Source organism: Drosophila willistoni, chromosome 3R, assembly GCF_018902025.1.
Source record: "Drosophila willistoni isolate 14030-0811.24 chromosome 3R, UCI_dwil_1.1, whole genome shotgun sequence".
NCBI lineage: Eukaryota > Metazoa > Arthropoda > Insecta > Diptera > Drosophilidae > Drosophila > Drosophila willistoni.
Window position 1 is genome coordinate 2,533,660 of NC_061086.1, and position 14,859 is coordinate 2,548,518.

The window sequence follows — 14,859 nt, forward strand, 5'->3', positions numbered from 1 at the left end:
TTGTGTAATCTCTTTCACGATATTCCAAAATTCTCGCATTCAAGATATTCTAAAATCTGTTAAAAAGGAACAAAAAAAATTCCTTTACTTTCTATAGTAACTTTTGCCAAAACCGAGTTCATATTTGGAATCAGCATAAGCGAATTAGTTAGAAGCACCTCTCAAATTAACATTGTCCATAATTCGATTTAAAAAAATACACATGACATAAAGCAAACTTTATTTCAAAATGTTTATTATACCCTTGCAAAAAGGGTATATTAATTTTGGTCAGAAGTGTGCAACGCATAGAAGGAAGCATCTCCGACCATGTAAAGTATATATATTCTTGATCAGCATGACGAGACGAGTTCAAATAGCCATGTCCGTCCGTCCGTCCGTCTGGATCAACGCAAACTCCTCCTAGACCGAAAGAGCTACAGAGCTGAAATTTTGCATGTAGGCTTGTATATACTGCGTTGTATATCTCGGATTCAGACGGACCGGACCACTATCATATAGCTCCCATACAAATGGCAAAGTCACGAACAGTGACTTTTCTTAATAACTTCGTTATTTTCTGAGCTATTGTCGTGTAATTTAATATTGGTTAGTTAATTATACATATAAACGACTATGCCAAATTTGATCAAGATCGAATGGTCACTCGAATCATATAGCTCCCATAGGAACGATCTTTCGAAAACAGTGACTTTTGTAATAACTTCGTTACTTTTGACGCGATTGCTTTCAAGTTAAATATTTGTAAGTTTAATATCTCTATTAATGACTGTGCCAAATTTGATAAGGATCGGGTAACTATATCATATAGCTCCCATAGGAACGATCGGTGGAAAACAGTGAATTTGATCAATATCTTCGTTATTTCCTATGTAGGCCGTTCTTTCGGAAATATTAGCCTTTTTAGCTTAAACGTTTTTCCACTTTGATGGCTATAGGTAAGGAAAGAGTTACCAAAAAAATTGCAAGGGTATACAAACTTTGACGCGGTCGAAGTTAGCACCGGCCCCCTGGTTTTTTCTTCATGTGGATGTTTTTAAACTATTTAACATAAATTTATAGTTGAATTATGTTTAATTTAGATGAACGTTTTAAAAACAATGGTTTTATTTATTTATCGCACATTACTTGTGAAAATCCTGTGCAGTTTGGGTACTTGTACCCTTTTCGCGCTTCTGCCCAGATAGGCAAATGTCCAACTACATCCTGCCGCACCATTTGATTAGTTTTCAAGCTTCTTTAGTATCTCAATATCGATAATATTTAGCCGAAAGTCGGAAGAACCACAAAGTTTAATGTGTAATACATCCTTGCGAACGCGTTTATATAAAAACCTGGCATTGCTGACAACCAATTCTAGTAGATGGTGAAAAATACGATCCTACCACTTCTTGGTAAAATTTTGTATCTTCCAGTTACGCTGTCGATTAAATCAACGCCTTCCATATACCTATTGTATTGTGCACCCGGAAAGGGACGGTCAATCTCAACATATTCTTTTTAGGCTTTGTTTAATCGACAAACTTTGTCCTTGGGAAGTATCCCACTGTTGGTCAATTTCTCGCCAGTTACTTAATTGTTTCCTTGTTAGGAGATTCGATGCCTAATAACTTCCCTTGCCACACAATTTTCCCGAAAAGATTAGTCGACGTTATTCCGTCTGTACATTTATTTGCGTTCGTCGCATTCAAGTTCTCATGGTACCTACAGTAAATTCTTAAAGTTATATGCTACGAGAGAGAGCAATTCAAAGTACAATGTAATGGGAAAAGCAAGCAACGTCGAAATCTGCGACATACTCAACAGACATACCCCGTGGATGTTTCATTAAAGTAATACTATCAAGTGCATTGTTGTTTGGGATTCTATTTCTTTGTATAGTACCCAAAGCTAAAATTCTTTAACCGCCAAATATTCAAAAGAGGCAATGAATTGAAATAATTATGAAAATAAAGTCGAAAATTCAGTTGCCTGGGCACTTTTGGTCATTCTTACAGGTAGACTCTATCAGAGTTTCAGATTACTTAGACATGTTAATAAGAATGTACTTTCAGCTAAGTCTAGTTACTTCCATAGAAAATTTGGAAATGCAGTCACTACCTATAGTGAAAACCTATAAGAAATTTTGGATCTTGGGTATACAAAACTTAAATGACTTCACATTTTTTTTAATATCTAAATTCTGAGCCTGATCAGGATCAGAACTACATCCATGCTTACACTTTAATTATTTACTGCATCGAGTAATCCTTTCCGCCATCAGCATTTCTATTTTCTTTAGATAACTTTGGAGGCCTTGCAGCAGACAGAAAAAAAAATTTATTTTTCTTGGTTCTCAATTCAATAAACTAACATAATCTTAATAATTGTTTCCGTTTTTAAACAATTTTCTTTAAAAAGGTCCCAAAAGACACTAACAAAAGAAATAGCAGCAAAAATAGTAGGTCACAGTTATAAAAACAGCAGTAATCATTAGTAGTAGTATTAAGTAAATTAATACTCAAGTATTCATAAAAATCAATATATATGTTGTTAAATCTTTAAATTTGAAATGCTATCAATTTGCTCTATTTTAAATGAAGGCAAATAATCTTATTTTTAGCCTAACTAACACATTCATAAAAAAGTTTTATCGTTGCAGTGCTAGGATGCTAGAAACAAATTAATTATAAATTTAATTATTTCAATTTCAATTTTCCGAAATAGTAAATATTAAATCCTTGGGTTTAAATTAATTGATATCAAAATAAATAACATTTGAAAGAAGTTTTAATTAATTTAAATTTTAATGGCTGTCATTCCGACACAAGAAGGTTTGATAATAACGCGTTCAAATTATTAAACACCAGAAGTTCACTTTTCATAAATTCTTATAGTGATTAAAGGACTTAACGATTTGTCAATTCTTTCGTGGCTTGTCTTCTATTCCCTATTTTTTCTTATTTTAATTTAATATTCCATTTAGGTAAATACATATGTAGGTAAACATCTTTAACCTTTAACTTTACGTCATTGCCCGTTAAATTAACCCAATTGCACTGAAGTATAACACTTATTATTATCACATTATTATATGAATAAATTTTTGCCAATTGTATTTCGTAATAATAAACATTTTTTTATCAACAATATATTTGAATTTGCCGCAAAAATTTAAATATGGCGCCAATTTTTAACCAGAAAATTTGATATCTGGCAACGCCATTTGGCGGGCTTTCCAACATTGTCCTAACATTTGGCCACACTATTTTAGCTTTAATCCCGCTAAAAAATGAAATTTTCTTTTGTTAATTACACAAAAACTACATAATAAATCGCCAAGGCGCACCTGAGGTCGTGCTCGTGGAATTTTTCTCTTTCGTTTGATACTAAATTTATGTAGTTTAAGCGCGTTTTAGGCCCGAGTAACGTAAGTAAATATTTACCAAAAAGCCAAAAATAACGAGAGAAGAGTTAAGTACGGCAACACTGGTTGTCAGTAAGCCCCTATTTTTTTACTCTGGTTAGTCACTACGCGTTAGTACGATATCTTATCAGCATGCAACACTGAGTTAAGATTCCGAGTCAGCTGTTGCAATTGTTTACTTTAAACACACAAATTGTTTTTTTTTGTATCGCAACATGGACGAGTTCAAAGTGCCCGCTCCGCTGCCTAAGCTGAAGCCCGTCGTGGTGGAAAAGCCAAAGAGCGATACAGAATTGACCATAACGAAGATCTCTCCTCCTGTTGCGTGCCCCTACAAAGTTCCCAAATGGTCACAGCCAAATTTGGTAGGTTTATTAAACGTATAAGAAGCGTAGGAGTTTTGGTTCAATTATACATTAAATATTTTAGCCAGATGCCGAACACAATTACAAGTTCGAGGTGCTCAAGTCAGGTCAAATTATCGATGAGGTAAAACTACGGAACCAGGCCGTCTGGACATTTGGTAGACTCCCAGAGAACGATGTGGCGGCTGCTCATCCCACAATTTCCCGGTACCATGCTGTGCTTCAGTACAAACCGAAATCCACAACAGATGAGACTCTGGAGGAGGACGCTAAGCCGACGCAGCCCGAAGGCTGGTACATTTATGACTTGGGAAGCACACACGGTACATTTCTCAACAAACAACGGGTGCCGTCGAAAGTTTTCATACGCATGCGAGTGGGTCACATGCTTAAGTTGGGCGGCAGTACACGGGCTTACATTCTACAGGGTCCCAGCGAGGACGAAGAGCCAGAATCAGAGCTGACCGTTACAGAACTGCGGGAGCAACGTGAACAGCAAGCAGCTGCAAGTATTGCAGAGAAAAAACGTCAAGCCGTGGAAGCAGAGGAACGCGAACGTAACGAAGGCGTTTCCTGGGGTATGGGCGATGATGCCGACGAGGAAACCGATCTCACGCATAATCCCTATGCTTCTACCAACAATGAAGATCTTTTTTTCGACGACCCCAAGCGCACACTGCGGGGATTCTTTGAGCGCGAGGGCCTGCACCTAGAGTACAAGTGCGATGAACTGTCGCAGGGTTCATTCGTATGCCGTGTTGAGTTGCCTATAGATGACTCAAATGGGAGGCCTATCGTTGTAGAGGTAACTCACAAGGGGCGTAAAAAGGATTGTGTGGTGCAGTGCGCCTTGGACGCCTGTCGGACTCTAGACAGGCATGGCGTATTGCGTCAGGCTAATCAGGAGTCACAAAAGCGTAAGCTGGTCAAGGCTGGAGACTCTGATGATGAGGACGAATTTTGGGATCGCACAGGTGATGTAGCACGCAAAAAGCAACGTAAAGCGAACACAGTCATGTGTGAAACTCTGACCTATGACGATTTGGTATGAGACTAGTATCCATTATCGAATAATCCAATAGACTAATGTGGTTTTTCCTCTCGTTTTGCAGCTCAAACAGGAATGTGAACTCCACTTAGAAATGGAAAAAATCAACATGGAGATCGCAGCATATCAGTTAAGAGAAAAGCGTCAGAAGGAACTCACTCTTAAACAGCAACGGGCCAGCGATGATTTAGATAATTTTATGGACACTCTGACCGAGGATGTAGAGCAGGTCGACAAGACGGAAATAAAAAAACTAAGGGTAATTGAACTGAAGAAAAAACCCCACAACCGATTAAAAATTATCAAGTTTATTTTCTCAGTTGGATCTACAACGCATCAAAGTCGAGCAACAAAAGATCGAGCGGCTGATCAAAATTGCGAAACCAACGGCTCTACCCTATTCATCAACTAGTGCAAAGGAGAGCATACCATCCACCCAAGAGGAAAGCGTCGCTAAAAAGCAACTACCTATGATTGGCAAACGGAATCAGTTTAGCAAATTTAAAGTGGTTAAAGCCACGCCAAGCACACAAGTCACTTCCCACTTGAAGGCATTCGCTTCGGATGAAGAGGAAGTCGAACAGGAGGAGGAAGAAGAAGAAACAGTCAAGGTGGAAACAAAACCAGATGCTACACCGCCAACATCAACAAATAAGAATGAAGAGAGTCTTGAGGCTTCTAATGCAAACGAATCGCAATTGGAGATCCCTTCCTTCACAGAAGAAGTTTTGGCTGGACTTCTTACTGGTAATGAAAATACTCCCACTGAAACTGAAGCTATCCAATATTCTACTCCCGCTGAAACTAAAGCTTTCCAAGAATCTAAAACATCCGAAGTGATTGCTGAAACTGTCGAGGATGCTGTATCCCAGAAAAAGCCACGTCCAAGACATCGAGAGCGCAACAAACCACGTCTCGATGTGGACATGGATATTAACGAGCTGGCAGAACATGAGGATAGCGCAAAATATGCCAAATGGGTACCACCAGCTGACCAAAGCGGGGATGGCATAACACATTTAAATGAGAAATTTGGCTACTAATCGAGCATTAATCTTGTCGTATTTAAATAGAATTAAGTATATTTAAGCATACTGTATTCGAACATGTTTAATCAATTTAAATTCATTCTAATTTGTAGTTGTGTTTAACAAATATTTGTGTCGAATCTTTGACTTTCATTATTTTGAAGCATTGCAAGTTGAATTTGCAGTCTTCGACATTTTTTAAGATGAGTGCACAATTAATTAAACAATTGAAAGTACATATACAAATTTGATTTGATTTGTTGGTAGGCAAATGCCTTCTTTTATTCATGCTTCATATTATTACTGAAATATAAAAAATTGCTACTATAAGACGTTTTTAAACCTGTGTGTGGAATTATGAATATTTCCTGTTTTGGGATTTTTGGTTACCCGATTTTGACAAAACGTAACATAATTATACGTTTAATAGTTAAAGAAGAAACATTTCCTTCTAAATTAAGTACTTACGACAAATTTCAGGAAGCAAGTGCTAAGTTTTAAACCAACTCATCTGTATTTTATTCTTAAAAATGTTATGGAAAATCTGGTGGATCAAATTTAGATTAAAACTTGAAAGCTGAGCGACGGCGAAAAGGAAGTTGACTAAAAGTGTCGACTGGAGTTGCTTAAAAATTTTTTTTTTTCGGTGGTTCCAGTTACTCAATGTCATTTATTTTTGTAAAGCAAAAAGTGTAATGTGGTAGTACACTCTTATGACTTTATAACTTAACTAGATTCCATATTTTTTGACAAAATTTATACATACGTGTACGTATATGTAAAAGTATGCCCCAGATCTAAAAGTTTAAATGGCCCATATTTGGAAAATTGTTGTGGAAGAAAAAATAAGTAAAATCTTATATGTACATACATGTAGCTTAGGCATTTTGTTTGCAAAATTTAGTCCAAAAATCTCATTTGACGGATAACAATCTATACTTTTCTATGCAGCAATAATAGTTGTAATGTGACATCAAAATTAAAAAAAAAAAATTTAGAGGAATAAGATCGTACTATATATGTATTTCTTTCCTCTATCCATGTTATTCATTTACTCATGCAATATCGAAAAAAGGCGATTTTGTTGTACTGTGCTATTTAATCATGTTTTTAAATCATTATGGTTCCTTGCCTAATTGGAGTTCAGATTGAAATCAAGCGTGGTTTGGGGTAGAAACAATCTCCGCAATTCACAAAACGAGCCACTCGAAATGCTGCTGAACTTCAATGATATATATACGTGTGTCAATGGAAATTAATATAAGTGATAATCACTTGAGATTATCTTTTTGGTATCCCCTCGCGTAAAGGTTTATTACCTTTCTTTTTATAAAATTTTATCTTATGAGGGTAGTAAATGTGACTATGCAGTAAAAACATTTTATTTTGCTTGAGCTTGATAGACTCCCCTTTTTAAATTATTAAAATCAATTTTGCATTTTCTGACCCTTGACAAGATCAGTCACAATCAATTTAGAGAAGTTATCATAACTTTCGTTCGATCGATCTTAATCCAATCCTCTAGTTTACTATTAAGATTATGCCGGAAATTGAATTTGTACATACGGCAACATAAGGCTGATTTGCCAGTAACAACTATCACGAATGGATTACGCTTTCGAGATTTAGCTTCCGTTGATAGCCAACCTATCAAAAACTGAAGAGCTTTTCATTGATCCCCAGTATCGATTTCGCCAGACAGCATGATATAGGCAATATATTGTATTGTGCACTTACAAAAAAAAATCAAAGTACTTATTTTAACATAGATTAGAAGCCATAATTGACTTGGTCATCAGATCTGCGGGGGCAATTCTTTTGAAGTAGGATTATTTTGTTCGGTAGCAGATGTTTCCCTTGACTTGTTCAAGTCTAATGGAAGTTCATTGACATTTTCTTGGGTCTTTGTTACCGTTACCCTAGCACTGGACCTACGATTGGGCAGCAGTAGGGTCAATCCACCAACCAAAGGTGCCTCAATCACAATGTACATAACATAGGACATAAACAGGGTAAATCCAAAGTCAGACCAGAAATTCAACATCTGTCAGTAAATTAGTTAAAAATCTCTTTTAGGAATGTGCATCCAGCTTACCATTTGATAGTCCGAAAAGTATGTATGTGAACGTAACAGCATGTGGTGAACTTCCAGAAGGAAGATGTGCCAGATATAGACGGAGTAGGAGAGCCGTGAGAGTGGTTGCCACAATGGTGACGAGAGAAAGCTGTTAGCCATTCCTCCGTAGCCCTGTAGGCAGGCAAAAACTATCCAGCACAGAGCCAGAGGCCAAGCCACGCGGGTGAGTGTATAATAAAAAGATTCCTCGAGAGTCGACATTGCCGGAGCTCTCCACTGCGCAGTGGAATATTTGCTAAAGAGTGATGTGAAAATCATACCCAGACTAAGTATCCAAGCTAGCCAGATGACCAAACGGTTTAGCTGGAAGCTTTTGCCACGACTCGAATGGAGAAAATAGCCAAAAAGGAAACCAATTAGCCAGGGAGCTGCATGCGTGTGTGTTGCCAAATAAAGTTTCTTCATCGACTCCGCAGCTAGCATGATATTCATATTCCTTAAAGAGGGATGGGAGGCCAAATAAAAAGGAGATCGAAACATGGATTCTAATGGACTTACAATTTGAACTGGAGGGAATATTTGCCAATCATCATGGTGGCAAAGAGGCATGCCGAAAGCATCAGCATCAAAACAAAAATCCCACCTGCAGCCTTCCTACCCCACTTGTAGAGGGCGATGAGGAACAAGGGGGAAAGAAGATACAATTGCATGTCCACGGCTAGATACCAAGTATGGGGCAGACACTGTAAAAGCAACAATCTGAAGAACAAATGTTCGTCCGTATCCCAATTCGTCACCCACAATATCTGTTACTCCATAATTCTGCGTATACGACAGAGTTCTATACCAAATCCGTTCACAAACACTATAGTTGAAGAAGGAAGATGTAGGCCCGTTGCCCAGCAGTGGCAAGATTTTCATATACATGAGTATCGCAAGTGCAAGCACGGGTGTGAGGCAGATATAACGATACAGATACATCATGGGCACATTTAGTTTGCCCTTGTTCCTGCAAATGCAAAAACCGTTGAAACTGATCATTTATTTTAATGTCAGACATGATACACTCTTTTCCATGGAGCGCAGGGTAACCAGCACCAGCAATAAACCGCTGAGAAAGAAAAATGTATCCACCGTAAAAGTGCCTTGCAGAATGAAACTAGAATAGGTATACTCGAACCACTGTGAAACGATCCAATACAGAATAACATGATTAGGTAACCAACATGCAAAACATACCCAGAATAATTGTGACTGGTTTAGATTTGGTTTTTTCACGGCAAAAACATATTCGTGGCCATAGACAACCCAAACAAGCGACAGGCAACGGATTCCCTCTAAGCAATTGATCACATTTGGAGACGATTTGCTGCTGTCGACGACACAGAAAAGTGTCCGGGAGTTGAAACGTGCCGAAAACACCTTTACGAGCGATGGAAAGTCTTCAGACCAGAAGTATAGTTTTTAGTCTAACAATAAGTTAATCTACGTATACATATGTTACTCACTCTTATCCGTAAAAATGAAATAGTCGGCGAGCGTAGCCGATACCATGAGAACGCAAAACACTGACAAAAGGACACTGTAAGGAATGGAATTTAAAAGGCGTATGGGGATGGAGAAATACACATAGATACATAATAGAAATGGTCAATCCATCGAAAGCTTTACTCTCATCTATTCGACAACTAGACTCGTCTACGCTGCCCAATCCAGTTGCTTCCATGTTTGTGTAACGTTTTAGCATTTGGCCAAGAAACTTATCCATAGTTTTTGCCGAGCATGAGGCAGGAAAACATGTAGCAATCTTCATGTTGGTATATTTGAGCATCTCATTGTCCACACCAAACCTCTGGGCAATGGGTAATTCGAGGAAGCAGTATTTCCCCTTGATGTTGTGACTAGAGCTTATTAACTTTCGTATGCCCACACACTCATCATAATTGCCCAAATCTACAACGTTTCCAACTAGGTAACCGGATGGAATGGAACCCCACGAATCGATCACTATTCACGGATACAGAAAATGAATGGTACAATCATAGATTATCAGGTAATCCACTTACTCTTCAGTGCCCAATAACTTCCAGAAGAAATGCCATTCGTCCATTGGGCCATATCGGCAAGACACAGCAGATCTTGCTGGCTGGGTATATCCCATCTCATTTTAGTAATATTATTGTGTACAATATATTGGCTGAATTCCACACCAAGTCGGCGGAGATCCAGTCGCTCCTTGAAGTTCATGTATTTTCCGACTGTAGTCGTGGCCCCCACAAAGGCCAGGCCATAAATATAAATCAATACAGACAGAGTTCCCATAACATCGACGCTTTTATTTAACTAAAATTTCGGTTATGTGGAATTTATTTAAACTACTCCCCTTTTATATGTTCCGGAAATCTCGTAATCTATCTCACTATCAATTGTAGTCTTATGACGTTGGTCATCAAGAGATAATATAGTCAAAATATGTACTCGTACTTTAAACTCTCTTGAATCGAATGAAAGCTTATCCCGATAAGTATTTCCTAGTGAAGAAAATTAATCCCTTTCACAATTTCTTTTATTGAATATTCAAAGGCGTGATAAATATTTTTTGCTCTAACACTAAATAAAATGTTTATTTGAAAAATCATTGCTAATTTAAAACAACATAATAATTTATTATTCGCCTATGTTAAGTCTAGTAATTTGGAATGGCAAATCGACCAAAAACTCTTTTCAGTCTCAAACACTAAATATATCTATGATTGTAGAATCTCTTTGGCTTAGTCGACTTCCTCAGCAGTGGGCCCAGAATAGCCACCAAATCCGCCAGCCTGCTGACCACAGTTGGCACCAGATCCAGCTCCGGCCGGATGACTGGCGGACTGATGCATTCGTGTCATGATCGGGGAACAGTGTTTGGTGAGCTCCTCCAGTTTGTGGTCGAACTCTTCTTTTTCGGCTGTGGTGTTCGTATCCAGCCATTTAATGGTCTCGTCACACTTTTCAATCACGGAGGTCTTGTCTGTTACGCTGAGTTTGTCGGCACTGGCCTGCTCCACAGCCTGTTTCACGTTAAAGACGTAAGATTCCAAGCTGTTACGGGAAGAGATCCGTAGGCGCTGTTTCTCGTCCTCATCAGCATAACGCTCCGCATCGCTCACCATTCGGTCGATATCAGCTTGCGACAGGCGTCCCTTGTCGTTCTTGATTGTGATATTCTTGGCTTTGCCCGTGCTCATCTCCTTAGCGGTGACATTGAGTATTCCGTTGGCATCCATGTCGAATGTGACTTCTATTTGGGGAACTCCTCTAGGTGCCGGAGGAATTCCAGACAGATCGAAGGTTCCCAGGGCATTGTTGTCCTTGGTCATCACTCGTTCGCCCTCGTACACCTGAATAGAAACTCCAGGCTGATTGTCGGCATAGGTGGAGAACGTTTTGGTTTGCTTGCAGGGGATCCGGCAATTGCGTTCGATCAATTTGGTCATAACTCCGCCAGCAGTCTCTATGCCAAGTGAGAGTGGTGCCACATCCACCAGAAGAACGTCCTGGATCTTGCCGCTCTGGTCGCCACTGAGAATAGCAGCTTGGACAGCAGCTCCATATGCCACAGCTTCGTCTGGGTTGATCGAGAGGTTCAGACTCTTTCCGTTGAAGAACTGTTGGAGCAGGCTCTGCACCTTGGGAATCCGGGTGGAGCCGCCCACAAGTACAATGTCATGGATTTGTCCCTTGTCCATCTTGGCATCATTCAGAGCCTTCTCCACAGGCTGTAGGGTGTTGCGGAAGAGGTCGGCACACAGCTCCTCAAATCGGGCACGACTTATTTTAGTGTAGAAGTCTTGTCCTTCGAACAATGCATCCACCTCAATGGTGGCTTCTGTGCTGGATGACAGGGTGCGCTTGGCACGCTCAGCCGCTGTGCGAAGGCGCCGCAGTGCCCGTGGATTTGAGCGCAGGTCCTTTTTATACTTCCGCTTGAATTCATCTGCCAAATGTGTGACTAGTCGGTTGTCAAAGTCCTCTCCGCCAAGATGTGTGTCGCCGGCAGTGGCGCGAACCTCAAACAGAGATCCTTCATCAATAGTAAGAATGGATACATCAAAAGTACCGCCTCCCAAGTCGAATATCAACACATTTCGCTCTCCCTTGAGATTCTTGTCCAGGCCATAGGCCAAAGCCGCCGCCGTTGGCTCATTTATGATTCTCAGCACATTAAGACCTGCAATATGGCCCGCATCTTTGGTGGCCTGCCTCTGGGAGTCGTTGAAGTAGGCTGGCACTGTGATGACTGCATCTGTGATGCTCTGGCCCAAGTAAGCCTCAGCTGTCTCCTTCATCTTGGCCAGCACCATCGAACTAATCTCCTCGGGCGCGAAACGCTTCGGCTCGCCTTTAAACTCAACTCCCAACTTTGGCTTGCCTCCATCGCTGACCACCTTGAATGGCCAGTGCTTGATGTCCTCGGCTATCTTGGGATCGTCGTACTTGCGGCCTATCAAACGTTTAGCATCGAATACTGTGTTTCTTGGATTCATGGCCACCTGGTTCTTAGCGGCATTCCCTATCAGGCGCTCCGAGTCGGTGAATGCCACATAACTGGGCGTCGTCCGGTTGCCCTGGTCATTGGCTATAATCTCCACCTTTCCATGTTGATAGACACCCACACAGGAGAACGTGGTACCCAAATCTATTCCAATTGCAGGCATTCTTTTGTTTTTATTGTTCTTTTACTTGAATAATTTACTTCTTGAATGATTCTTCTTTGCTTGAATTTGTAAATTAATCTGTTGACTTTTGAGTTTGTTTAAACAGTTTTAGTTGTTCACTTTTAACGTTTAATGTTTTTCAGTTGTTTAGCTTATTCAGCTAGTCGCTTGTTTTGCTTTTGCTTGTTTCTGTGATGTTATCACTTCGCTTGCTTGAATTGAATTGCTGCGAAGAGAAATTGCCGGCCCTATTTATACCTGGCCGCTCTCTTTCGGAAACTTCGAGACGTTCTCTTCGCGAACTCTCTCGAACAATCGACAGATAGCTGTGAGTGTAAGCGGGAGAAGACATATTTGGCGCACAATACTGCAGAGGGTGGAAATTTCGTTAAGTTCTCGTTTTCTCTTTTTTTCGCTACCTACCTCAACAATCATTGCAAGGTAACATTAGAACTCGGCTCTAGAAGATTCCATAGTGCCTTGGTTTTTTTTTTTTTTTTTTAATAAAGACTATTATTGGTCTTTAGTGGCTTTAAACTAAACAATCTTTTCTGCTAATCTGAACTCACGTGAATTAAACCTGTAGATAGCGTTAACAAGCTTTGAGTCGTTGACCGACTGTGGATAGTGGGATCTGATATTTTGATGAATGAGTTGCAATACAAACATACATAAGTACATACATACAGAACGCTGGCGCCAGACAGTTCAAGTCTAGACTTTTGTTGAGGCGAATATTTGAGTATGTTTACATAGGTTGCAATATTATCAAACTTAAATTAAAAATAACTAATTTTCTTTTTCAGCTTAAACGAAAAATCATTGTTTTGTTTGCCTACTTCAAAGTTTTATAAATTTAACAAAAATTTGGCCAAGTTACCTGGTGATTTGTGGAAATATGACAAGAGTACGGTGACTTTAGTGGCACACTGTATGTACTATGTACATATGTATGTATGTAGATACATACATATGTACATATAGGGTCATTTGTACGTGAATGTAATTCAAAACCAGATTAATTTATGAATCAAACCTAATTTAAACTTTAAAAATTTTATGAACATTTACGCTGAAAGAAAATGTTGATTTTTCAATTTTTTAAGTTAAAGTTTTCGTTACATTTAGTTATAACAGGAATCTTAAAGTTTATTTTAATAGTTATACAGCAAGTTGAAATATTAATTTAATTTTCTTCCTTTCTTGAAGAGGTCAATAACCAAGTCTAGTCAATCTACTTTTGGTCTCAGGAGCTAAAATTGTTCTGTAACGACGTTTAATACTGAAACAATTCCCTCCGTCAGTCGATTAAACTTGAGTAACCACATTCAGGAAACTGTATCCAGAAAACTGAAAACTCTGGACGAATGCTTAGGGGGTCTAGCAAGTAGTCCGTCACTAGCAAAGTACAAATTTCGAATGCTGATTCGTGATCCCACCTGCTGTTCAGTAACAAAAGTTGCCAGAATTTTGGAACTTATCGATCAACGCCTGGCCCATGAACTCCTCAAGGAGAAGGCTGGTACAACTTTTTACAACAATACAAATATTAAAAACATTAAAGTTTGATATAAAACTAATGGGTAATTTCGTAAAAGCTGAAACAGAAGGAAGAAAAATTGGGAAAATAAAACTCCTTAAAAAAATAAAGGTTGAAAATCCTCCGCTTGGCACATTTGTCGTAAATTCACGTTTTTAGAGCTGATTTGTAAGCTGTAGTCGAAATTAGTTGGCTGTTTTCAGTTGGAAATCCGTTATAGACAAATAATAGAAACTGTTGAGAGAAAAATCTTGAGCAATTGTTGAGGCAGGTCGTAAAAACCCTAGTGGAACGGAGTATCTAAGGCAGTTTTCAACTTTGTATTCCCTTTAAGTTTGTTGTTTGTATCTAAACCATGATAAATATATCCGAATTGACCTTAATTGCATTGATAATACAAGTTGGGTGATAATAATAAAAGAAACACAAAGGTTTTTTACCATATATATATTTATATTTGTAAAAAAAAAGGACTCCATATTTCTTGAGTATTTCAAAATATATTCACTTTGTAAACACCTATTTATTGAACAAAAATGATAAGGATTAGTTTCTATTGGTCGGATTAAATCTTTTCCTTTCGCAGATGCAACTTGCTCGTTGCGTCGCCGGAAGAGAAGAGAGAGAGAGACCGTCCCTCAACCTATCGATACTTATCACTAACAATCGATACTTATTACTAACAGTCGATACTT

General features: G+C 38.9%; 2 protein-coding genes and 1 pseudogene across 2 annotated transcripts; 1 reads left to right on the top strand and 2 right to left on the bottom strand.

The window, feature by feature from the left end:
* The first annotated feature begins 3,558 nt into the window (after positions 1-3,558).
* LOC6650368 (kanadaptin) lies at positions 3,559-6,076 on the top strand. Its single transcript, XM_002072646.3, has 4 exons — positions 3,559-3,771; positions 3,836-4,816; positions 4,884-5,078; positions 5,140-6,076. The coding sequence occupies exons 1-4, from the start codon at positions 3,622-3,624 to the stop codon at positions 5,860-5,862; spliced, it is 2,049 nt and encodes a 682-aa protein (XP_002072682.1). The 5' UTR covers positions 3,559-3,621; the 3' UTR covers positions 5,863-6,076.
* A 1,566-nt stretch (positions 6,077-7,642) lies between these two features.
* LOC6650369 lies at positions 7,643-10,090 on the bottom strand (annotated as a pseudogene).
* Positions 10,091-10,517: 427 nt separating this feature from the next.
* Positions 10,518-12,833, bottom strand: LOC6650370 (major heat shock 70 kDa protein Ab-like). The gene has a single exon (XM_047009293.1). It carries the CDS (start codon positions 12,622-12,624, stop codon positions 10,696-10,698), a length of 1,929 nt encoding a protein of 642 aa, XP_046865249.1. The 5' UTR covers positions 12,625-12,833; the 3' UTR covers positions 10,518-10,695.
* Between the last annotated feature and the right edge of the window lie 2,026 nt (positions 12,834-14,859).